The following is a 26229-nucleotide window of genomic DNA, read 5'->3' as shown; positions in this document are numbered from 1 at the left end:
CACACTGGCCTTCAGGCCCTTCGCCAGAGAAGCAGAGCAGAGATGTGTCGAATCACTTTCAAACGTGTTTGTGCACCAGCCACACGGCCACTCAGCATCTGATTTATGACTTTAACTGGGAGTTAACAGCAAATCCACTGAACCTTTCCGTATTTGAAAAGACGGTTTAAATGTTATCTTTCAGTAAGCTGCAACCCAGTAGCCTGGTGGTTGTTTTTAATAAAATAAAACAAAAACTTAAACTCAAATTTATAGGCAAATGAGAAAGAAAGCCAATGCTCAACCTGAAACCATGCCAGAAAAAAAAAAAAATATCACAACAGTGTTTGCTCCCAAATTCACGTTGAAGTCCTTAACCCCAGAACCTCCAGAGATCACTGTATTTGGAGACTGGGTCTTTAAAAAAAGCTATTAAGTTAAAACAAGGTCACCAGGGTGGGGCCTGATCCGATATGACCGGTGTCCTCACAAGAGGCATTGATTAGGACACAGACACGCAGGGAAGGAAGATCATGTGAAGACACGGCAGGAAGTTGCCCAACTCAGGAGAGAGGCCTCAGAAGAAAAAACCATCTGTGCTGACATCCTGAGCTCAGACTCCAGACTCCAGGACTGTGAAAAAATACATTTCTGCTGTTTAAGTGCCCTGTCTGTGTTTTGTTATGGAAGCCCTAGAAAAGTAATACGAATATGCGGTTGGGCAATGAACTAACATTTAAAAAAGTTTTTTTCAAGTTTATTTATGAGTGGGGGAGGGACAGAGAGAGGGAGACACAGAATCCGAAGCAGGCTCCAGGCTCTGAGCTGTCTGCACAGAGCAGGACGCGGGGCTCAGACCCACAAATGACGAGATCACGACTTGAGCCGAAGGGGGACACTTAACCTACTAAGCCACCCATGCGTCCCAATGAACTAACATTTTGTGTCCGTAGGCTGAATTCTTTGAGACAGAACTTAAGTTTTATGGACAGGATCAGGTTTTTAGATGTTATAGACAGGATCGGGGCTCCTCCTGATTGATTTCCCGTTCCTCAGAGTCTAAGAATTTGATGATCAAAGTTGAATAAAAGCAATCATAGTACAAACACCTAAATAGCTTTCAATTTACGCAGCTGATTCTAGGAGGTGAGGGCTATGCTGAGTGTCCCACTTCCGGCTTTCCGAGTTGTAAAGCCAACGCTCACCTGGGTGACCAGGACTTCCGGGGTTTCCAGGGGCTCCCTCAGGTCCAGCAGGCCCCGAATGTCCAGGTGCTCCAGGTACCCCTCTTTCTCCTTTCCTTCCCATGTCACCTGGAAATCCTGGATCGCCCTTAAAGTCAGCCAAACACCTTTAGAATTCTCATATAAGCAGGATATGTGATCAGAATTGAGTATCGACTCTGCTAGCATTTAGTTAGTGATATAGTTACTGAGTTAACGATTCCTATTAAATGTCTGCTGATGCAGGCAGTGTGACAGGGGCCAGGGACAGGATGGCTACGGGATTTGCTGGAACCGGTGCAAAATGCAAAGGCAGGATGCTTAAATGGCAGGAACAGGGATAAGCAATTCCTTGGGTATTGAAATTGGAGGGATAAACTCATAAGCCAATAGCTGTGTGATAGGCATTCTGAGCTGTGGAAACAGGATTAAAAAAACCCAAATCATCACCTGAAAACACAGCTGTATTTTCAATGCTTTTTGCCCACACTGAATCTAGACACTTGCTGATTATTAGAGACTCAGCCCCCTCGCTAAAGCATAACGACTTCAGTGGCCGGTATACCTTTGGTCCCGGTGATCCTGGCCTTGCACCTGCTGAATAACCCGGCTCTCCCTTCTCTCCTTGGAGACCGTGAACACCTGGGAGGCCTGGCCTTCCAGTTAAACCTGGTAGTCCCAAAGCTCCCCTGTGTCCTTTAGGACCTGCAATTAGGAAAGAGGTCAAGGAAAATGAAACGTTCTGCTTCTCACTTTTGTATAAACCACCTTTCTGGCTTTTTAGAATCACTGATATGTTGACTAGTTATCATGGGTGATCTTTACACAATATGAATATTTATTTAGTTCTCATCTGTGTTCTAATTGCACACAGTATGTTTGTCTAAAAGTAAATCTAGTTTTACACCAACTTTCTACCAAATGGGAAACCGAATCAACAAACCATACAGAAAATCTAGAATAGAATTGGGCTTTCGGCTCACGGACAGGAACTTATACCTTACCTGGCACCCCCATGATCCCCATGCTTCCTGGCACACCACGTGGTCCTGGTGCCCCGGGATTCCCAATGTTGCCTGGATCTCCTCTGGGGCCTGGAGAAGAAATAAATAGTCACATGTCCTGCACAGTTCCTGGACATAGTAGGTGTCAGTAAATATTTGTTGCTTGTATGAATAAATGAATTCTAAGCAGCCAGATCAGCTAGGTTATGTCCTTGTGTAGCTACCTTTCTGCCTTCAGATGAGGAGGGGACTGAGTACCCAGAAAACGTAAAATTAGAGAACTTTAGATTCTTGTCAGCAGGCCTGGAGTTCAAACATCAAAACCATTCTAGGACCAATGCCAGCAGAAAAGAGGGGGTTCCTGCCACCATATTGCAATAAATTTCCAAATGCAATACTGAAGTTTTATTGCCATGTAACATATTTTGTCACTGATGTCATAGAGAATAGGGGGCTACTGTAATTGTTTAAAAATTTACTTTGCAAACTCAATAGCATGCTTAAAAAAAAAGAAAGGCAAATCCGGAAACCTCTAAATCATTACCTGATTTTCTTCTATGATATATGATACTGTGATAAATTATAGTTTATAATACATATCAGCAATGTCAAAATAACATTTTTGGTGCAAATATGGAACGTTGGGGGTGCCTGGGTGGCTCAGTCCATTGAGCATCTGACTCTTGATTTCGGCTCAGGTCATGTTCCCAGAGTTGTGGGATCGAGCCCTGCGTCGGTCTCCACACTGAGCATAAAGCCTGCTTGAGATTCTCTCTCTCTCTCTCTCTCTCTCTCTCTTTCTCTCTCTCTGTCCCTCCCTCTCTCTGCCCCTATCCTCCACTTGTACTCTCTCTCTCTGTCTTTTTCTCTCTTTCCCCCTGCCCCTCACCCCCACTTGTGCTCTTTCTCTCTAAAAACAAATGTTCAAAAATGGAACTCTGTGTAAGTTAATATTTTTTAGTTAATATAGGCTGACTATAAACAGTTTCATTCTGATTTAATTGTGAAGCAAATTTCTGCTGGAACACTATGGGAGCAAAATTCATATTCAACCCAGTAAGTCAAGAAATACATTTTTGTTATGTTCAGACGTAGGGAAACTTAACTCCTGATATTTCTATCAGAGAATCTGCTCTACCTGGTGGTCCTGGTGGTCCAGGTGGCCCTTGGAGTCCTTTTAAACCCGGTAACCCTGGAACACCACTGTTTCCTTTCTCACCCGGCTTCCCTGCAAATCCTAAAGTTAAAAACCATGGATTAAAAACACAGGTTAGAATTTTATCAGACTTAGTTCAATCCTGGTTAAAATTGATGAGACATTATTATAATACATCCATAGCATTTTTATTAAGAGCACAGGCAGATGTGGGCTCTTTTCAAAGAGGATTAAATGAGATAATATACGTAAAGTATTAGCATCATGCTTGGCATGAGTTAGTTCTTCAGTGACACTAGCAATGATGATATTTACGCTTCATTTTAAGAATGAGTGGCCTAAATATAGCTTCTCAAAAAATTTTTTTTCTTTTAGTAACAACAGAGGACCATTTATTACATGATTCTTGTCCAGAGCATCCCTTTCTCAAATCCATTGATTACAATGACCATTTATTAATTAGTACATGACAGACATCATTTTCTTTATTTATCTTATTTAATCTGCAGGCAATGTCAGTCTGTCTTTGAGCCTTTCTAGAATGGGTGTAGAGACGACCAAACTGAGCCTCTGTGAAGTCAACGGACTAATCTAGAGTCACAATCAATGAGTGATCATGCTGGGATCTGAACCCAGCTGTGCAGTCTGCGATGCTTGCAAATTTCCCACAAAACTGTCCTACTTTGCATAACACATGGCTTTGATCGCTTTACTTTCTGGCTCAAAATGGTCCTTGAATCTGTGATACCTTTGATGCGGGGCAAATTACAAACTCCTTCCATGGTATCCGGAGCACTTTCTGACATGTCTGTGGCCCGGCTTTGTGCCCTTTCTCAAGATTCCCTTCCTTGGGCAGTTTTCCTGCCTATATCCTTATTCATTCACATAAGCGCTGAGTAATTAATAGACAGGTGTTGTGCCAAGCACTGGAAACATAAATCATGTTCCCTTTTCCCAAGTTTTTAGTGTTTAATTGGGGAGTCAGCCAGGTAAATACACAATTACCACCCAGTGTGATAAGTTCTGTAACAGAGCTGGGTACAATATGCTACAGGGAAGAATTTCTGTAAGAGGGGACTGTGTGTGTGTGTGTGTGTGTGTGTGTGTGTGTGTGTTAAAGACTGAAGAGGCGCCAGTTGGGTGGAAAAACCATGAAACAGGACAAGATGCCCAGGCAAGAAAATAGCACATACAAAGGAATGACGAGGAGCAGGGGGTTAGATTATTTTCTTTTGTAACATTTTTTTTCTATCGATGTCATTTATTACAATCTAAAAATATATATTATTTAGCATGTTCCTGCTTTGGGCTTGCAGGGGGTTAGCAGGCCAAATCTGGTTTGGTGTGGTATGGCTGGAGGGCTAAAAATGGTTTTTTTTACATTTTTACACTAAACTCTAAAAATGACTATGCAACAGGGACCATATCTGGGGCCAGAACCCCTGAGATGTTTACTGCCTGGCCCTATACATAAACTGTCTACAGATCCATTGATGTCTCTTCCCCCCCTTTTCCCCCACTGAACTGTAAGTTTCCTCATGATCAGGACACTACCTCTGCTTTGCTCACCTCTATGTCTTTAGGACATAATAAAATACCTAGTCAATAGGTCCTAAAAAATAATTGTTGAAAAATTATCTGTCATGTGGCTGGCGAGGTACGCAAAGGGCAAGTGATAAAGAAACTTTGTATGCCAATCTAAGATTACTTTTTACCATTCTTGGCAAAAAGGTGGTTTTGAGGCTTATGATTTAAAATTGACTAGGGGCAGTTTAAATACAGCAGACCCAAATGCAGAATTAACTTAGAAATAAAAAGTCATGGGCGCCTGGGTGGCTCAGTTGGTTAAGCGTCTGACTTTGGCTCGGGTCATGATCTCATGGTCCGTGAGTTTGAGCCCGGCATCAGGCTCTGTGCTGACAGCTCACAGCCTGGAGCCTGTTTTGGATTCTGTGTCTCCCTTCCTCTCTGCCCCTCTCCCACTCCCACTCTGTCTCTCTCAAAAATAAACATTAAAAAAGTTTTTAAAAAGAAGTGAAAAGTCACACATTAAGTAGACAACACGTAATTGTGCAAGGAATGCCAAGACCCAGTTCTAATCCAGGATTGGGCCACCAACTGGCTTTGTGACTGAGCAGGATGTTGAGGATCGGTTCTCACGGTCTTCATTTGTCAACTACAGGGATTTTCTTGGATCATTCTTAGTCTCAGAACCAGCTGTGATGTTCTGGTTCTACACAAAAGGAAGGCTGTACCTTTGAGGCCTGGTTCTCCTTTGTCCCCCAGTAGGTGGGATATTCCAGAAGGCCCCTGGGGTCCTTTGTCTCCTTCTTCACCCTGGGCTCCTGGGGGCCCTTTCTCACCCTTTGCTCCTGGGATTCCAAAGTCACCTAAAAAACAGGAGTAACAATGTCAGTTCCTTACTTCTTGAACTTGTTTGTAAGGATTCGAAAGTTAACAGTGCTTACCATAAAACAAAACAAAACAAGACAGATAAACCAAAACAGGCAGTCATTTAAAAGCAGTGGCATAAGATTGCAAGGAGAAAATTCGACTCCATTCAAATGGAAAAAGGAATACAAAGAATAGCAAAATCGAATACGTGGTTCTCTCAGAATTATATTGCCCTCAAAGGGTAAAACATAATTTATTTTTCCGTTATGTAAGTGAACATTGCTCCTTCCTCCTGTTCTTGGGAAGATACTCCATCACTTACCCCTCTGTCCTGGCGTTCCTGGGTTTCCGGGAGGCCCCGGAGGACCAATGTGTCCTGGATAGCCCATCATGCCAGTCGTTCCTTTTTCACCTGTGGAAACACGTTAACGCAAGACAGCTCAGATTGTGCAGAATGACAGAAGTGAAAAATTCCATAAAATAAAATGTTATACTTTTTTTAATGTTATTTATTTTTGAGAGAGAGAGGCACAAGCAGGGGAGGGCCAGACAGAAAGGGGCACAGAGGGGTCCGGAGTGGGCTCCATGCTGACAACAGAGAGCCCTATTGGGGGCTCGAACTCACAAACCGTGAGATCATGACCTGAGACGAAGTCACACGCTAACTAACTGAGCCAACCACGTGCCCCTAAAATAAGTTATAATTCTAAAGAGAGTTGAAGAAATGATTTCTGTAAACAGAAAAATAACCACATTTATCTAGGTGATTGACCAGTAAACATTCTTTATTAAATTAGGGTTGCGGCGGTCATGGGTAGCAAACCACATTTGCAGATGAAAGTAGAACATGGGGGGGTGCCTGGGTGGCTCAGTCGGTTGAGCGTCTGACTTCAGCTCAGGTCATGATCTCACACTCCGTGAGTTCGAGCCCCGCGTCGGGCTCTGTGCTGACAGCTCAGAGCCTGGAGCCCGCTTCAGATTCTGTGTTTCCCCCTCTCTCTGCCCCTCCCCTGCTCATGTTCGGTCTCTCTCTGTCTCAAAAATAAATAAAAACATTAAAAAAAAAAAAAGAAAGTAGAACACGGGGAAGTGATGGAGTGCTCCCTCCTCCCAAACCCCGTGTGGCTTTCTATTGTGTTCCCTTATTTTATTTTCCTCACAGCAGCTGTTGACTATTGAACTTAGTTTTTATTTTTTAGTTATTTATTTTTATTTTTATTTATTTTAGGGGGGGGGAGAGAGAGAGAGAGAGAGAGAGAGAGAGGGAGAGAGAGAGAGAGAGAGAGAGAGAGAGAGAGAGAGAGAGAGAATCTTAATCAGGCTCCATGCTCAGCACAGAGCCCAATGTGGGACTCATTCCTATGATGCTGGGATCATGACCTGAGCTGAAATGAAGAGTCAGATGGTTAACTAACTGAGCCACCCGGGCACCCTGAATTTAGCTTTTAAATGGATTTGTTATTGTCTCTCCCATTGTCAGAGGTGGAATCTTGTCCACTGACATGTTTCTAGTGCTGGCATGTGGGAGAAGCTTAATAATATAAATGAAAGAATGATTTGTAGATTAAGTTGTTTTTCTGGGTTCTTCTCTGAAGGAATGAGATGAATGAGGTCCTTATGCTGTGACTATTAGAATATTCTTCCCAAACATACAAACTATAAAAACAGTGATGAGATAAAAAGAATGATAAGGGAATACTAGAAACAACTCTATGTCAGCAAATCAGGTAACTTGGGGCATTCGCACAAATTCCTACTGAGGCACAGACTACTGAAACTGACTCAAGAAGAAATAGAAAATCTGAGTAGACCTATAACAAGGAATTGATTTGGTAATGTAAAAACTTCCCACAAAAGAAAGCCCAGACTCAGATGACTTCACTGGTGAATTCAACCAAACGCTTAAGGAATATCAATTCTTCACTAACTCTTCCAGAAAATACAAAAGGAGGGACTACTTCCCATCTTGTTCTAGGCGGCCAGTGTTACCCAGACACCAAAACCAGACAAAGATATCACAAGAAAAGAAAATAACTAATATCCATTATACATATAGATGCAAAAATTCTCAAGAAAATACTGTCAAATGTATTTTAGCAGTGGCATATAGAAAGGATTGCACAGCCAAAGTTGTCATACTCTGGGTAATTGTGAAATGTGACCATCCCACCACCAACACTGACCCCTTACAAATAATTCAGTAGGAAACACTTATACTAACTCAAAGAGAAGTGTAGAGTCAAAAGCCTAGGTCTATGTCCAATTTTTACAGCCACCTTAAAAGGAAGAAGACAGAAGAAAAATAAAAGCATAAAAAAGATACCTGGTGGTCCTAAAAATCCTGGATTTCCTGGATATCCTTTTTGACCAGGTGGTCCCACCTCACCTCGATGACCTGGCATCCCTGGTGGTCCGGGTTCTCCAGGAAAGCCTGACCTATCCAAGCCTGGAATACCTGGGTCTCCCTTTGGCCCCGTTTCACCTCTTCTGCCTAGGTATGAATGAATGAATGAATGAATGAATGAATGAACAAATGAACACAAAACTGCTTTCCCTACCGACTCCAGAAATATTTTTTATGACTATAAATATTTATCTGTGTGATTATGGGCAAACCACACGCTCATCTGATCAATTGGCTGATTTCATCCCATTCTGTGAAATTTCTAAGATCACTTCTACCTTTAACATTCTGTTTCAGTGATTCATGCAGTAATAAAAGTGTAGAGTTTAGATCTATTTTCTAGTCCTGCAGACATATCCTGGGACTGCACTTTATGACTGTAGCTCAGTCTTTAACCTGCAGAATAATACATACAGAGCCACCCACGTGGCGGCGAGCCACCAGATACTTCTGGAAACAACAACAGCACTACGACAACCATTAATCTCTTAGCCCAACATTGGATTGTGAACATAAAAGCAGGATGATAGCTCATAGGCATTAGCTGAGCTCTAAACGATTTTTCTCAGTCCACAGATCTGATTGAGAAGAGCCAACAAAATAGAATAAGTTTCACACAATCTGGGCCATCTAGCCTGCATAATTTAGATTTATTTCATGAGCTTATTTTATGTTGCTTGGGAAGCAATTAACTACATATCAAAATTTACCACTTTATATACTAATGAAGGTAATGATAAAACTTTTTTTCTGAGAGTTTATATGCACATAAATATACATGTAAATATACATATATATGTATATATCCTCAATATGTATATATACTCAGTCATGTGTACAAGGCAGAAACCAATTTTACTATACTAACCTGAGGTCTCTTACTCTATAGATGGTACTCACTGCAACAAATCCACGACAAGGTTTAGATGGCTAAAATAACATCCCCTGCTGAACAGTGCTCAGCACTTGCTGCTGGACAGTTCCCATGTTAAGCAGCAAAGCGCAGAGCTGGAGTCTCAAGTCACCTATCTGCCTAATGACTAGTTTCAAGGCCCTCCTCTTACCTTGTTGACCTTTCAATCCATTTAATCCTGGAAGTCCTTGGGCTCCCCTCGGACCCTCTATGCACCTTCCTGGGGGTCCTTTTTCTCCAGGTGGTCCAGCCTTCCCTGGATCCCCTACAAAACGGTCCCAGAATATATTCAGATGCCAAAACCCAAGGTCCTAGTAAAATCATTCTCTTGTAACTTTTCCCCCCAAATTGAACCTATATTTAATACAGTGGATATGCCTTTTTACAGAGGAAACTCACTATAAAGGACAGAAGGAAGGAAGGAGGAAGGAAAGAAAAAAATAAAGGTAGGGCAGTGATGTTGAATGGAAAAATAATTAGGACCCGCAGATTCTGTCTGTTGAACTAGAAGTTTGAGAAGAACTCTTCATCCTAGCACACTTTCAATTTGCTGCCTTTTAGCAGAGATCGCAGTGGAGAAAAATAATCACACGCGCCACTGTACCTTGTGGTCCATCAAGCCCTCTGGTTCCTGGAATCCCAGGGAGACCTGGATGTCCAGGGAGTCCAATTTCTCCATTTTTCCCAGAATTGCCTCTTTCTCCCGGAAAACCTGGCGTTCCTGGTTCTCCAGGCAAGGCTAGTCCCGGCTCTCCCTGTTCCACAGAAGTCGTGTTAGTTTTACTATATAATGCTTCCAAATCCTTCTTGACTACCGACTGGTCTTTAGGGCTATTAAATGGAAAATAATCTGTTCTGGGGCACCTGGCTGTCTCAGTCAGTTGAGCGTCCAACTTCAGCTCAGGTTATGATCTCACGGTTCGTGAGTTCGAGCCTCACATTGGGCTGTCTGTGCAGAGCCTCCTTTGGATCCTCTGTCCCCCTCTCTCTCTGTCCCCCCCCCCCACTCATGTGCATGCACGCTCTCTTTCTCAAAATAAATAAATAAACATTAAAAAAAGAAAAAAAAATCCATTCTGCACAGTCACCACCATGCTATCAACTCTCCTATTTCAACTCTAGTTGCTGAGTTTTCTATTCAATTATGCTTAAGTATTCTTGAGGCTATATAACTCTTTTAGAAGGGTGAAATTGTCTGGAAACAGTCTAGATGTCTGTCCTTTTGATCGCTTTTCTCCTAGTTATCCACACTTCCTCTTAGAGTCCTTCCATTTTAAATACTCTGAATGCTTCTGAAGATTAAGGAAGAAATAGAGAGGCAAACTTATCTTCTAACCCCTTCTATTTTCCTTTCTAAAAGGGAGGGATGGTTCAGAAGAACATTAAAAAGTATTTAATTCCTTTACCATCTACAAATATATAGATAATTTCTACACCCAGAGCATCCTATCTGGCTGATTGTAATTGCCCACCTCCCTCATCATGCCCCCCTGCCCCCCACCACCATCAGTCTGAGTTTTAATTCTTGAAGAACCTTGGCTCCGGGGAGACCTGGTTCTCCAGGTGACCCAGGCTTTCCCATTTCTCCTGGACAACCTGGTGATCCTTTTGCTCCTGGAAAACCTTGGTCTCCTACAGAGAAAAAACAATAAAGGTTGTAGGATTAGGCTTAGGAAAAGATTCTGAGCAGTGTCTCTGTTTTATCTGATTTTATCTGATGTTTTTATGGGGCAAGTTGCTAGAAATGTTTTTATGAAAGTTTGAATGATGAAAAAGCCAACTGCTGGGGGGCCCCGGGTGGCTCAGTCTGTTACTTGATTTTGGCTTGGGTCATGATCTCACAGTTCATGAATTCAAGCCCTGCATCGGGCTTTGTGCTGACAGTGTGGAGCCTGCTTGGGATATTCTCTCTCTCTACCTTTCCTCTGCCCCTCCCCCACTCACACGGTCTCGAAATAAATAAATAAATAAATAAATAAACTTAAAAAAGAAAAAGAAAAAGTCAACTGCTAAATTAGCAGTTAAAAAAATTCTGTTTCAAATCAGATCCTCAATTTAAAAAATGACTTTCTCCATTTTGTTGTTTAGGATGGCTACAATTTTGATTTGGTAGTTCTTTAAACCACTGACACTGGTTGTCAATTTGGCAGACTTTATCTTTTCAAGTTGTATTTTACATAAAGCGTACAGCCAAATGAATTTTTGCAGGTGTAGATATCCTTGAAGCATGACCCAGATCAAGATAGAAAGGCTTTCCAGCGCCCTGGGTAGCCTGTCTCAACATGGGTGGTTCAAGAGAATTACTTCCTAATGCCATGAATGTAATGAATTAACTTTTTTCTTATATATTTATAATAGGAGAACTGAGGAAGGAGTCACACAGATCATTTTCTCTGTTCTGTGCTTCAGAAGAGGAAACCCTGGTGGGGCAAGGCTACGGTCAGAGAGTTCTTTTGTGCCCTTAATATGACCAATTTTTAATTCGTCATTAGTTCATGCATTATTAGGTTCAATTTTGAATTTTGACTCTGTACTTTAAAGGATTTTCTTAGGCTATTTCTTGTCCCCATGGTTGAGTCTCCTTCCAGAGGGTAAATCCATGGGGTTACAAACTAGGATGCAATTTCTCAATGCAGGGTCCAAAAAGAACTAGGCAAAATATGGGCCAGGCTGCGTTACTTCAAAGATCATTGGGAAGACATCCAAGAAATTGGAGTCTAGGACATCCTTGAAACTATTACATCTTCCATTTCAAATATTCATAAACTGAGATCAATATTTCCACATTTGGGCAGAACTAATGCACTCCAGACACTGATGACATCTCAAAGAGAACAAGAACCAAAAATGGATTATATGTTGACACTTTAAATAATATTGAAACAAACATAAAGTGATTATAAAATCTGAAAATCTATGCCACAACCCAGGGACCATGAGAACTCATACGCCATCCTGGGCAAGACTCTGATGTATTTATTAGGTGACTGTCTTCTCTGTATCTGGATTTCTTTGGAGTGTTTTCCCTTTGGTGGGAAACAGCATTTGTTCCCAAAGGAAAATAATTTCTGTAGTTTATATGGGAGTGTATAGGACAACCAGTTACTTGTGATTTAATAGTTCTTTTTTTTAATTATAAAAGAAATGTATAAAGTTAAAACATGCATAAATGTAAAGAAAGTACATTTATTAAGAAGTAAGGAAAAAAATCCTCACAGTTCCATACTCAAGAAGAATCATTTTTACCATTTTTGTAAATTGCTTTCCAGATATTTTCTACATATTTTAAAATTTTTAATTGAGATGAGATGTATAAATCTGTATGAATTTTGCCTCTTTGCCTAACAGCATAGTAATATTTTTTTTCTCATTTAAGATGGATGAAAAACATTATTTTAAATACCACATTATGGATCTTTTCCATGTTATTCATGATATGTATTTATATTTTCTTTTTGTTAAGTTTATTTATTTTGAGAGAAAGAGGGAGCGTGCAGGGCAGAGACAGAGACAGAGAGAGGGAAGGAGAGACAGAGAATCCCAAGCAGACGCTGCACCATCAGCACAGAGCTGGACACAGGGCTCAAACTTACAAACCGTGAGATCAATACCTGAGCTGAAATCAAGAGTCGGAGGCTGAAGTCAAGAGTCGGAGGCTTAACTGACTGAGCAACCCAGGCACCCTTGCATTTATGTTTTCCAAACATCCACAATGATCCCTATGTTTTAAAATTTGTAAACCTACCCTTAGGTCCTGGGGGCCCAGGGAAGCCAATTCCTGGAATCCCTGGTTCACCATCAGGCCCAGGAAGACCCGGATAACATTTTCCTATGGATCCAGGGATACCTTAAAAACACACACACATCCACATAAGGTACTTCCCTTCATCTTGCCTTGAGACAAAAAGTCTAAGTTTCTGTGTCATCCTAGGCCTTTCTGGAAATTAAGAAATAATTTTAATATAACCCCAACTATATGCTCTTCCTCTCCATTCTTATCCAGTGTAGCTCCATTAGGAGCTACAGATAATGTTTAAGATAGAGCTTAATTCCTAAAAAGAAATATTCTAACTATCTTGGACTACACACGTCTCCCTCCATGCATGCAAAATTAAGTTTTAGATCAAATTGGCAAAGCAGTTACATTTTCAAATGAAGAAGCAATGGGGACTATCCTGATTAGCCACTGGCAAACGTCACTTATTCCCCCACCAAAAACCCATGAAGACTGTTCTGCTCTTGGGTTCCTTTTAAGTAATTATATCAAGTCCTTTTTTTTTTTTTTTTTCAATCAGAAGTACCAATGGGGAATAATTTGGCTAATCTCAAAGAACAACAACAAGTCCCCCGCCTGTTGGCTTGTTATCTGACCAGACTCCAGCCTCTACATTCTTTTAGAGCCAATAAATATATTTTTTCCTTACAAAGGGGACAATATTTTTCTAGGACAATCAGGATGCCATTTGATGTCGTGCACCAGACGTGACAAAGGGGATACTCACCAGGCGGACCTTGGGGGCCAGCACGGCCAGGGAGCCCTGGAGGTCCTGGGGGCCCTGGTACTGGTGTCGAAACACTGAATTCTCCCTTAGGACCTTAAGAAAGTTTGTGATCATAAGACTGGTGTGCATTTTGAAGCTTTTTTTTTTTTTTGGTTCAGGGGGAGCAAATGTAATTATAAGGGGTTTATAAACATATCCCAAGGAATATAAAAAATAGTTTCTGCTTCCATAGGCTTTAAAACTGGCTTAAAGATGACCAACCCATTGAAACTTTCTTATTCAATTGATGAATATTTATACGCATTTACTATTGTCTAAGCTTCAATTATAGCCCAACTCAATGCCGGTCTATTGAAAGGGAAAAAATCAATGATATGGAATTCAGTGTAAATGTTAGTGAATATTTATTTGGTAGGTTCTTTATTTATTGGGTGACTAGTTTTCACAGGAAGAAAGTATGGCATGCTGAACAAAAGATCAAGTGTGGCTTGGGCACATATCTTAACCTCTGTGGTAATTTCTTCATGTGTCATTGGGGAAATAATGCCTACCCAGTCCACAAAAATTCGAGATAATGTGGCTATGCTGGCCAACATGAAAAACATGTTAGTGATTTGAATTATCCGTATATTTATGGAAAAAATAAGTTTATAGTAGTTTGATGGGAAAAACTTCTTGATAATGTATTTTACGACAATGGAGTCCTTCACTAGAAATTCACATGTAGAAAGAACAGAAGATTTGAAGACGGATTAGAAGAGAGATCAGGAAAACTTTTTCTGTAAAGAGCCAGATAGTAAATAATCTGGGCTTTGTGGTCCAAATGGTCTCTATACCATAACTCAACGCTGCCACTGCAGCATGAGAACAGCCAGGAACAATATGGATACGAATGAGGGTGGCTACGTGCTAGGAAAACGTTATTTATGGACACTGAAACTTGAATTTCATATAATTTTCATGTACCACAAAGTATTATTCAAAAGATTTTTTCCCCTAATCATTTGAAAATATAAAAACCACTTTTAGCTTGTGGATCATACATAAATATGCGGTAGGCTGGATTTAGACTATGGGCTGCCATGGTTTGCCAATCCCTGGATTAGAATAGCAGCCTCAAAAGTAAGGTGCAGAAGAAAAACACATATATATATATACACATATACATATGTATGTATATATGTATATACATATGTATATGTGTATATATATACATGTATATATATATATAGTCACAAAAAAAAGCTTTATGCACATGTGTGGACAGAAATGCATGCATACAATGTAAAAAATATACAGAAATGCCTGGGGAGAGGCACTTGCATATTTTTTTACTGATAAGGGATACTATAAAACAATTTGGAGGCCATTAGTTTATTGAGTCTCACCCTTTAAAGTGCTATTAGAAGAAAGAAATGACATGGTGGCATTATTTGTTGAAAACTGTCAGCAATGTGCAATTCTTATCTTCCGCCATGTTCTCTGCCACGGACAAACACTGGGGATCAGATCCCTCCTGAATCCACGAACTATGTTCAGTACACGTGGATCACAAAAGTTACTGAGGCTTTAGGACTATTGTCAGAAAACTATCCTTCATTTATCTTAGATATTTTGAAGTTTTATTTGTAAACAGTCTATTGGGTTATGGGTCAAAAGAATAAATTTGCAACAACATTAGTGGACGCTTGAGACTCAGAAGGGGCTTCTCAGGATCAATTTCATAGATTTCCGCCCCCCCCCCTTTGTTTGTCATAACTGATTGCCGCTCATTCCATATATTTCTGTTTAGCATATGGAGATAGACCATCGTAGGAAGTTTCAACTGAACTTCTCAGTAACAGAGAAAATACGTTTTCTCTGACATATCCTACATATTCTTTCTGAGTGTCTATGAGTTGACATATTCTACTTATTAGAAGTAAGTTTCTATACATCATTTTAGTCTTGAGGGAGCTTTACTTGCTCTAGGAACCATAGACCCACTCCATAGGAAAACAGGACTGGAAAGAAAACTAACCAACCGGCTTCTCCAGGTGGTCCGGGGGCTCCAGGAATTCCTTGGGTACCCTTTGGACCAGGCTCTCCCTGAGGTCCATAGTCTGGTGGTCCAGGTGGTCCTGCAGGTCCCGGGGGCCCAGGGGTGCCAGGATCCCCTGGAGGACCCTGGTCCCCCTTCTCACCAGTCAGGGCCTGTGACAACAGGAATATGTTTGGATGGTGCTTCATTCCAGTATCTCCTTCCACGGGTTAATCTTACCATGAATACGAGTACCAGATAAGCAGCCAATGAGAAAATTTTGAATCAAAAAGCAGGTATTTGAAGGGAATTGTTACTAAAATGAGACCGCTCTATGGTTTCTGCTGTTCTGTGCTCTTTGATTTCAGCAACATTTCATTCACTTGGAAGTCTCTCAAGACACACACTTGTGTCTTCTGGTGGGATGTCATACGTAGAACAGCCCCTAAGACTCTGTTCAAATCAGCCAACAGTTCAAATAGCTTTAGAGCTAACATTCGTGTGAATAGCGTATTTCTCAACTAAAACCAGCACAGCAAACTTTTATTTGTTTGTTTTTTACCGGGTGTTTTCATTACAAAGGAGATTCAGGTCCAGATAGACTGTATTCATTTTTTTCCTTATAAAATATCTTTTGCTAGATTATGTCTTAAGATTTAATGGTAATGGTGAAAGCTATATAAGAGGTATGTTTTATACCAACTGTAAAAATACTGACTTTCCATGATTATATAGCTTAAATTGAATAAAATAATATAATTGTAAAAAAAATATCTTTTTGTAATTGCATAGGACCATAACTCTGGAGATGATTTGCGTATTTTAAACAAGTTAAATATGACATAATAATTGAGTTCTTCTTCCATCCCAATATGGCCTCAAATAATAGATTTGACTGGATTTTTCATTGTTCAGGATCATTGAGTGACTCGGTGTTTTTATGTTTTTTTTGTTTGTTTGTTCGTTTTTCCTTCTTCCATAATGACAGGGCATTAAGACTCAACACATTACCTCCTTGAGTTTTTTCTTACATTACTTTTACTGGAACTTAATAAAGAATTAGCAAGACGCAAATGGAAGCATCATGTGAACTGTACTAGTGCTAAACCAAAAGAATTCTAGACTCTGTCCCTCTGTAAGCATCACTACCACCCGGGGTGGGGGGACAGCCTGGCTGTTTCCCAGAGTCTGAGAAGCACTGGCCCTGCCAGCTGCTCTCAGCCCAAAAGTATTTTGTAGTCAAAAAGGTACAACGAAGATTATAGGCCACATTTAGATCTTGGGGAGCCACACTTTATTCTGATATTAATGGGTCTGTAAACAAATGTTTAAATTTATTTGCCAAGTTTTCCTGTCCGAGGTGGGACTCTTTTAATTGGATAACACCGATGAACTCTGGGAGACAGTGGTATTTCCTGGGGCAGGCTGGGAAGCATGGCTGGCAAACTTCTCCCAGATATACCGGGGGAGGTGCTCAGCCTCTGCCCCCTGACATCTTCAAATAGATCCCCGTAGGAATCTCTCAAGTGCACATGTGAGACATTCTATCCCTATCCCATGAAAAGAGAGAACTTACCTAAGCTTAACTATTTAAAAAATTTTTTTTTCAACTTTTATTTATTTTTGGGACCGAGAGAGACAGAGCATGAACGGGGGAGGGGCAGAGAGAGAGGGAGACACAGAATCAGAAACAGGCTCTAGGCTCTGAGCCATCAGCCCAGAGCCCGACGCGGGGCTCGAACTCACAGACCGCGAGATCGTGACCTGGCTGAAGTCGGACGCTTAACCGACTGCGCCACCCAGGCGCCCCTAAGCTTAACTATTTTAAAGGACAAAACATCTGATCTGTTTATTTGACTAACCTCCTCCTAAAATTGTGCTTTATGCATTTATTTTTACTTCAAAGAATGCATATTGCCTTCAAGATATTGATCAAAACGTTCCCTTATTTATCATTTTCTAAACTTGTCTATAAACTCATTGGACATAAATGTGGAATTGTAACTTGCGTAGGAGACAAGGTCATTATCGATGTAGAATTTTATTTGGGCTAAAAGCACCATGAGTGCTACCTATGTGTCAAAATACTACACACATGTGTTGGGGTTGGTTAGTACTGCTCATTTGAAGATGCCTCATTGTGCGGTTAGAGGGACGCACTGTGCTGAATGGCCAAGGATTTTATGAATGGAAAGTACCCAATGTGGTAACTTCAGAGCATATCAGTTGTAGGGAGGGTAATTCGAAAAAAGTTGCTAGATACCAACCGGTTCCCCTTTAGGTCCTGGTGATCCTTTTACCCCGGGGGTTCCAGGAATCCCATCCAAGCCTCTTCTTCCAGGATGCCCTTTGAGCCCAGGGTCCCCTGGGGCACCCACTTGTCCATCAGGTTGAGGTGCTTCCCCTTTTTCTCCTTTAAGTCCTGGATCCCCCTGAGCACCCGGGAACCCCTAGGGCGGTACAGAAACGAGTCTGCATTGCAATTGGGTACAGCTGTTCTTGTGCCAATCTTAAAAAAAAAGGCAACCAGAATTTTTCAAGTGTAATGAACATGGATATTTTTCAGACACTTTCTTTAGCCTACAAGTATAATTTCAAGCTTTTTTCCCCTCCCTATTTGCTTTCAAAACTGGAATTCAGCACAATTCAATGCAACACACACAATAATATTGGTCAATATGACACAGATATCATCGTAACTTAGATTCTGTTAGAATATTGGAAATTTTAACATGCATCTATGGATAATTTGATTGAAATATATATATCTCTGTATAACTCTCTGACTCACGGTGATAGTCAAAACTTTAATTTCTAATAGTTTATCGAGGTATAATTTACATATCATAAGATATATCTTTATACGAATACAGTTCAATGATTTTTAGTACATTTGTACATTTATGCTATGATCGCCATAATACAGTGTTAAAACATTTCCGGTACTCCCTCGGATTCCTTCAGATCCATTTGTAGTCATGCCCTGTCCCAACCGCAGCCCAGGCAACCAGAGATCTGCTTCTACTTCTGATCCATTTTAAATGATTCAAAGTTCATTAATTCATTCACTTATTCACACATCATGCATTTACTCATTTAATCAAGTCTCTATTAAATGCTCTTATATTAAGTACTCTTTGCCAGGCACCAAACTGATAACCTATGTGTGGTGCTACTGTACTTCCAGAACATGCTGTTACCCAAATTGAAACGAAAGCTCCCAAAGCATGAAATCTTACTGGATATCCGGGAAGACCCGCACTTCCTGGGGACCCTGGGCTTCCTTTACTGCCAGCTGGCCCTTGTCCGCCTGCAAAGCAGTGAATTATTAAATATTTGTTGAATACCAACTCTGAGTAGCCCAGGTAATGCAGGAGTTGCAGGAAATAGGCTGCTTTCTTCTGAGGAAAGAAAGACAATTTCTATCTCAAAACACAGAGGGCAGGGAGAGGATGAGAGTAAATAACTGGAACAAGAGATGATGTAAAAAAAAAAGCATTTAAAAAATGCTTGCCTCCCGGGGCGCCTGGGTGGCGCAGTCGGTTAAGCGCCCGACTTCAGCCAGGTCACGATCTCGCGGTCCGGGAGTTCGAGCCCCGCGTCGGGCTCTGGGCTGATGGCTCGGAGCCTGGAGCCTGTTTCCGATTCTGTGTCTCCCTCTCTCTCTGCCCCTCCCCCGTTCATGCTCTGTCTCTCTCTGTCCCAAAAATAAATAAACGTTGAAAAAAAAAAATTTTTTAAAAAATATAAAAAAAAAAAAATGCTTGCCTCCCTAAAATTCTTGTCTTTATAGTTTTAAGGAGACAGGTTTATTTTTTGATCAAAAAAGCAATATATGCTCCTTGTGAAAAACAGATTCAGAAAGAAGAGAATAAAAATCACTTATAGATCTACCACCAGAGGACAATATTTGCTAAAATTTTGATGTATGGCACTCTTAAATTTTATATCCATAACGTGCTGAATGTATACATGGCATTTTGGAATCTATACATATGTCAATAAATACAGATTTATAGCTTCGCTTTAAATGGCCGCAGAGTAGCCTAATGTGTGGATCAACCAACATTTATTCAGCCAGCTGCTATTTTAGAATTTGGATCATTTTTCAACTTTTCAGCATTGTAGTAAACAATGTTATAGTAAATATCTCTAGATAGTTAGTGCTCCAGATTTTTCTAATAATTTAAATAAATTTCTAAAAGTGTAAGCGCAAGACAAAATGGACACAAACTTTTCTGAGGCTCTGGGCATCTGTTGCCAAATTGCATTTTGCTGTACAATTTTACGCTTCCTATGTAAGTGTATCCGTAAGGATATACTGTAAAGACCCTTTAGAGGGTCTTTTGGGCAGATCTCAAGCCAATGTATTAATAAATGGATATTCCGATTTTATGTTTTGCAAGATTCGAGTCAGGGTATGTTTTTTGATAGTAATCCAGATGCTTTCACTGTTTATGCATCTTCTTTGAGCTGCACCTGTAGTATGTCAAGTGTAGAGAAATCAAGGAAAATACAACACAACTACTGGGTCAGCAGCAGCGAGCTGCCCACCCACATTCTACCCTTGGGTCACTCAAGGGGAATGTAGAAAAATAATCATTGCTTTCCTTCCATTCTTTCCCTCCCTGTCTCCCTTGCTCCTTCCCTTTCTGTCAGTTTTTATTTTATTTTATTTTTATTTTTTTTTCAACGTTTATTTATTTTTGGGACAGAGAGAGACAGAGCATGAATGGGGGAGGGGCAGAGAGAGAGGGAGACACAGAATCAGAAACAGGCTCCAGGCTCTGAGCCATCAGCCCAGAGCCCGACGCGGGGCTTGAACTCACGGACCGCGAGATCATGACCTGGCTGAAGTCGGATGCTTAACCGACTGCGCCACCCAGGCGCCCCCAGTTTTTATTTTAATAGAACATTTCACCTAGAGTCTTAGGCACCGAATAGGAACAGCATGAGGGACAGAGGGCCCGTTATACCCACCCTTCACCCCCTCTTTGCCTCCCCCGCTTCTCCCCTCTCAAGCCTGTCTCAGAGAGTCAGGGGGCAGAGATGGCAAAGTAACGAAGGCATTTATAAAGGAACAGGAATGATGTGAGCGTGGCAAAGGACCCTGGCTGAATGCGTGTCCTCTCTCAGCTGGCCACAGTGCCTGCATCTGCCACCATTAGCATTTCTTCTTTGGACGGTGACCCCGCTTCCCGAAGCCCCTGTGCCAATGCAAATGTCTACCCGATGGTGGTAACATACAAATATTCCCTGATCGGTGTTGCCAGGTAGACCTTTGGATTCACTTGCTTCAAAGGGAAGCCCTTGGCACAGCGATTGAAGGATGCCAGCGTAGAGAGCAGGAGCATGGCTCAGGAGGAGTGGATTTCAGTCCAGGCTTTACCACTTATGAGCTATGCCACCTTACGCCTCAGCTTCCTCATCTGTCAAACGGGGTCAATGACAGCACTTACCTGTAGGACTGAGGTGAGGAATAGGCATGGAGGTCCATACGACACCTAGCAGACCAAGGTGGTCATGGCAAAACCAGGACTGCACGTGACACCGTGGGACAGAGGCCCTGAGTAGCCAGGGGAGAGGTACCAGCAGCAGAGGAACCCAACTAATGAGTAGAGACTTTCTCTACCTCGAGATTTTTGTCCATGGCCAGTTCTGTGACCGAGAAAGGGGAGGTGGGACAGCAGAGACAGTGGACAGTCTGAAGCAACCCTGTGGGGTGGCGAGTCCTGGTCTGGCACGGACGTCCAGAAGAGAAGCAACACAGGCTCTGTTTAGCTCGCAGAATATTGGCCTAGCGGATGGTTTTTTTCTTTCAAAAATGGAGTTAGCAAATTTTGAAAAAAAAAATGAGATTTCAGCTAAAAACCCGAGTTTCTTTCTTCTCATGAAAAATTGGAAGATTTATCAACACGGGCCTAAAGTGCTGCCAGTAACAACAGACCGGAGCTGGTGCACGATGGCCCCCTCCAATGTGCCTTCCAGTTTACCACAGTCCTCTCCACTCCCTACTGTGCCCCACTGGTGTGCTTTTTTTTTTTTATTGCATTTGTATCCTTTTTTTTTTAAGCTTATTTATTTATTTTGAGAGAGAGTGTGAGCGGGGTGGGGCAGAGAGACAGGGAGAGAATCCCAAGCAGGTTCTGCAATGTCAGCGTGGAGCCCGATGTAGGGATCGATCTCAAGAACCATGAGATCAAGACCTGAGCCAAAATCAAGAGCCAGACCCTCAACCGACTGAGCCACCCAGGTGCCCTTGTACTTGTGTCCTGAATGACAGTGCCTATGCCCATGACTCTACCAAAAGTGGGGATTAAAAAACAAACAAACAAAAAAACCCCAAACAGACTGAAGAGAATTGTGTCTTTTAAGGAAAAAAAAGAGAGAGAGAGAGCTTATTTCTTTATGGAAGAAAAAAGTGGTGTGTGTTTGGTATGGCTGCCTCACTCCTCCAAGTTACCTGCTGGATCTCTGTAGGAACCCCAGTCTACAATTCCTGGGGAATACCATGGTTTGCTAGAATTCGGCAACTAAAACGGAAAAGGGGAAAAGGCCAGTTTCTGTGTTATTTCGGCTTACTTTATGTTAACTGAGTATACGTTTGAAAATCTCCAAATTCAGGGAAACCCCATCACTGACATTCAGAAGCCTGATACCTTTTTTTTTAACCACCCAGGGAGCTGACCCTTTTGTACCTGGGATTCCTTTCACGCCATCTAACCCCGGCAATCCTGGGAGGCCCGGAGGCCCTGGGACACAAGGACACTGGATGCACAGGAGGCCTGGTTCCCCTGCAATGATAGCAGCTTGTTACTCATAAACCCACATCTAGTCCTCAGAAAGGACAGATACTTCCTAACCACACAATCATTTATTACATTAAGATTTGTGTGTGTGTGTGTGTGTGTGTGTGCGTGTTTGTGTGTGTAGTGAAAATCATCTAGGACACTGCATTTTTTTTATGTTGTTGATTTTTATTTTATTATATATATATATTTAAGTTTATTTATTTTTTTTAAATTTTTTTTTTCAACGTTTATTTATTTTTGGGACAGAGAGAGACAGAGCATGAACGGGGGAGGGGCAGAGAGAGAGGGAGACACAGAATCGGAAACAGGCTCCAGGCTCTGAGCCATCAGCCCAGAGCCTGACGCGGGGCTCGAACTCCCGGACCGCGAGATCGTGACCTGGCTGAAGTCGGACGCTTAACTGACTGCGCCACCCAGGCGCCCCTAAGTTTATTTATTTTTGAGGGTGGGGAGAGGCAGAGAGAAGAGAGAGAGAATCCCAAGCAGGCTCCTCGCTGCCAGCATGGTGCCCGACTCGGGGGCTTGATCTCACAAAGCATGAGATGATGACGGAGCCGAAATTAAGAGTCGGGTGCTTAACCAAATGAGCCACCCAAGGGCCCCAGACATTGTACATATTAATAAAAAGTCATTCATCTATTAGAACTGCTTACTTTATCCATCTGACCTTCTTAATGTTCTCAGAGGAAATCCTGAGTCAAGCATAAAACATCCTATATTACAGCCACCTCTCTCCTTCAGTGCAGGATAATACTCATATTCCAGGAACATCCAACAATTTATTGCACGGGTGCTAAATAAATGATTGATTTATAGATAAATGAAAACTTCGAGGTAATTCTTCTGGAAAAGAGGCCAGCCTTGACTGCTGCAGTTTGGGATCATTGTTGTTTTGGTGGGGGAGGAATCAAATGGGGACAGTAATGATGACGAGCATGGCTTACTTGAATAGAACAACCATTGACTGAACCAACCTTTGGGCCCATCAACTCCTGGGATTCCTGGAAACCCTATAGGGCCTGGAAGTCCACTATCTCCAGGTGGACCTTTGCGAAAAATGATGTCACCTGCAAAAAGACAACACCAGAACTTGATTTTTATCTCTTTATGTGTTTTTGTTCAATTAGCACGTTTCTGCACTATGCATTATTTTATACGCACTCCCCCATATTTGTTTTAGAAGCTGAGTCTTTTGAAGGTTCATCTACACTGAAGACTGAAGCATGTTGACCAGCTTTTCCTTTCTCATTACACATGTGATTTTTTTAAGTTTATTTATTTTGAGAGAGAGCGAGAGAGCGTGCGTGTGTGTGTGTGCATGTGCGTGTGTCTGTGTGTGTGTGTGAGAGTAGGAGAGGGGCAGAGAGAGAGAGGGAGAGAGAGAGAATCCCAATGCTCAGTATGGGACCGGATGCAGGGCTTGATCTCACAACTGTGAGATCATTACCTGAGCTGCATGCCTAAGACTGAGCTACCCAGGGGCCCACACAAGTGATATTTTTTAATACTGGTGCAGTGATTCTTTGAAAGCTCGTTATATGGTTATTTCTTATCATATAATCAACTCGTGTTATTTTATTCAGTTACTTCTAATTATTTCCAGACTATTCTTTTAACATTTTTAGGCAAAGGGTCAAATCTCATTTTTCTATATATCTTGGATACCTTGAATCTTCCTGATACATAGTAGATGCCTCATACAGACTGAGTGAAAAAGTTCTGACAGAATGTCATCTGTTTTCTCTGTATTGCTTATTCACATCTATCAAGTTCGTCATTTTTTTTTTAATTTTTTTAACTTTTTAAAATTTATTTTTGAGACAGAGAGAGACAGAGCATGAACAGGGGAGGGGCAGAGAGAGAGGGAGACACAGAATCGGAAGCAGGCTCCAGGCTCTGAGCAATCAGCCCAGAGCCCGACGCGGGGCTCAAACTCACGGACCACGAGATCGTGACCTGAGCTGAAGTCGGATGCTTAACCGACTGAGCCACCCAGGCGCCCCAAGTTCGTCATTCTTAAAAAAAGTTTATTTATTCATTCTGAGAGAGAGAGAGAGAGAGAGAGAGAGAGAGAGAGAATCCCAAGCAGGCTCCACGCTGTCAGCACAGAGCCCTACTTGAGACTCAGTCTCACGAACTGTGAGATTATGACCTGAGCCGAAGAAATCAAGAGTCATTTATCCAAGGGATACAGGTGTCCTGTTTCGAAGGGACACATGCACCCCCATGTTTATAGCAGCACTATCAACAACAGCCAAAGTATGGAAAGAGCCCAAATGGCCATCGATGGATGAATGGATAAAGAAGATGTGGTAGAGATACACAATGGAGTATTACTCAGCACTCAAAAAGAATGAAATCTTGCCATTGGCGACTACGTGGATGGAACTGGAGGGTATTATGCTAAGTGAAATTAGTCAGAGAAGACAAAAATCATATGACTTCACTCCTATGAGGGCTTTAAGAGACAAAACAGATGAACATAAGGGAAGGGAAACAAAAATAATATAAAAACAGGGAGGGGGCAAACCAGAAGAGGCTCATAAATATGGAGAACAAACTGAGGGTTACTGGAGGGGTTGTGGGAGGGGAGATGGGCTAAATGGGTAAGGGACACTAAGGAATCTACTCCTGAAAGCATTGTTGCACTATATGCTAACTAATTTGGATGTAAATTAAAAAAAATAAAAAGTAAAACAAGTTAAAAAAAAAAAAAAGAAATCAAGGGTCAGACACTTAACTGACTGAGCCACCCAGGTGCCCCTGAGCCTTTCATTCCTAATGTGGGTCTTCAAGAAAGCTCTTTCCAGTCCTTCCACAAGCATATGGTACTATAATGCGACAACAAACAGCTCGTTCTCTTCGGTTCTTCTGTTCTATGACCAAATTTTTGGTCTTGCCATTTCAAATGTAGGCACAAGGCAATACTGATGAAACTAAATATTTGAAAATGGTACCTACAGCTGCCCCAAATTTCAGAGCAACAAGGTACCAGTGGAAACATTTAACTGAGATGGAATGTGGTCCATGTAATGTCTGTTTGACTTGGAAAGGAAGGTTCGTTTTGTGATCCAGTTTTCTATGTCTTTAGAATGACTGGATAGTTATCTTTAAACAATAAAATCTAACGGCAGTTTTATACTTAATGTAGTCATATGTGTATTTACACATTGATACATTTGTATTTACTTAAACATTTTCATGCTCCTGTCATACTCATTTCAACAAATACTTGAGTACTTACAACGTTCCAGCTCCCTGTGCTACGTTCTCGGCTTAAAACAGCAAACTAGACACTGTCTCTGACCTCCAAGAGCTTTGAGTCTTGTAGGGGAAACTGATAATGACAGGTAACGTGAAAAACTCTCCTACTGGATAAGCTCGGGTGTTACAGGATGTGGGCTCAGTGAACACTCCCTGTTGGGCTTGAACTTGAAGGTGCGACTCGAAGGGCAGACGAAGGGTGTTGTTTGGCAAAAGATAGGAAGCCAGCGTTGTCTTGGAGGAGAGAGGATGCATGGTGGGCCAGGGAAGGGGCTGCATTACTGCAGCACCCCGACTGTGGCACTCATTAGCTACAAGATGTTAGTGTTAATAATTCAGGTAAATGTCTGGCTACTTGAGCAATATTTGAGAAAGAATAGAAGCTTCCCTTTAGGCCAATAGCTATTTAAGAAATTATCCCATTAATAAAAAGATACAATATCCAAGAACAGGTTCATCAGGTTCATCTTCCGCAACATGAGCATCCTAAACCCACATCCTGAAAAAGACTCCGAGGACTAGAAATTGTTCAACCTCAACACGGTGAAACGTTTCAGT

The 26229-nt window shown here is 41.6% G+C and overlaps 1 protein-coding gene across 2 annotated transcripts in view; it reads right to left on the bottom strand.

Moving 5' to 3' along the window:
• LOC122481854 (collagen alpha-3(IV) chain-like) overlaps positions 1–26229 on the bottom strand; it is a 140161-nt gene that overhangs the window by 20492 nt on the left and 93440 nt on the right. For both annotated transcript variants that reach the window (XM_043578013.1, XM_043578015.1), the window contains exons 22-38: positions 23382–23474; positions 22294–22389; positions 18835–18905; positions 17863–18045; positions 15600–15768; positions 13576–13668; positions 12819–12920; positions 10608–10705; positions 9678–9828; positions 9225–9338; positions 8080–8247; positions 6079–6168; positions 5618–5752; positions 3345–3443; positions 2207–2296; positions 1768–1907; positions 1185–1311 (exon numbers count right to left, since the gene is read on the bottom strand). In XM_043578013.1, coding sequence (XP_043433948.1) covers positions 1185–1311; positions 1768–1907; positions 2207–2296; positions 3345–3443; positions 5618–5752; positions 6079–6168; positions 8080–8247; positions 9225–9338; positions 9678–9828; positions 10608–10705; positions 12819–12920; positions 13576–13668; positions 15600–15768; positions 17863–18045; positions 18835–18905; positions 22294–22389; positions 23382–23474 — 2019 coding nt within the window. The remainder of the gene's footprint in view (positions 1–1184; positions 1312–1767; positions 1908–2206; positions 2297–3344; positions 3444–5617; positions 5753–6078; positions 6169–8079; positions 8248–9224; positions 9339–9677; positions 9829–10607; positions 10706–12818; positions 12921–13575; positions 13669–15599; positions 15769–17862; positions 18046–18834; positions 18906–22293; positions 22390–23381; positions 23475–26229) is intronic.

The sequence above is a fragment of the Prionailurus bengalensis genome, chromosome C1, assembly GCF_016509475.1.
Source record: "Prionailurus bengalensis isolate Pbe53 chromosome C1, Fcat_Pben_1.1_paternal_pri, whole genome shotgun sequence".
Taxonomy (NCBI): domain Eukaryota; kingdom Metazoa; phylum Chordata; class Mammalia; order Carnivora; family Felidae; genus Prionailurus; species Prionailurus bengalensis.
Note: the sequence above shows the minus strand (reverse complement) of the source record. Positions and strands in the feature narration are given on the sequence as shown.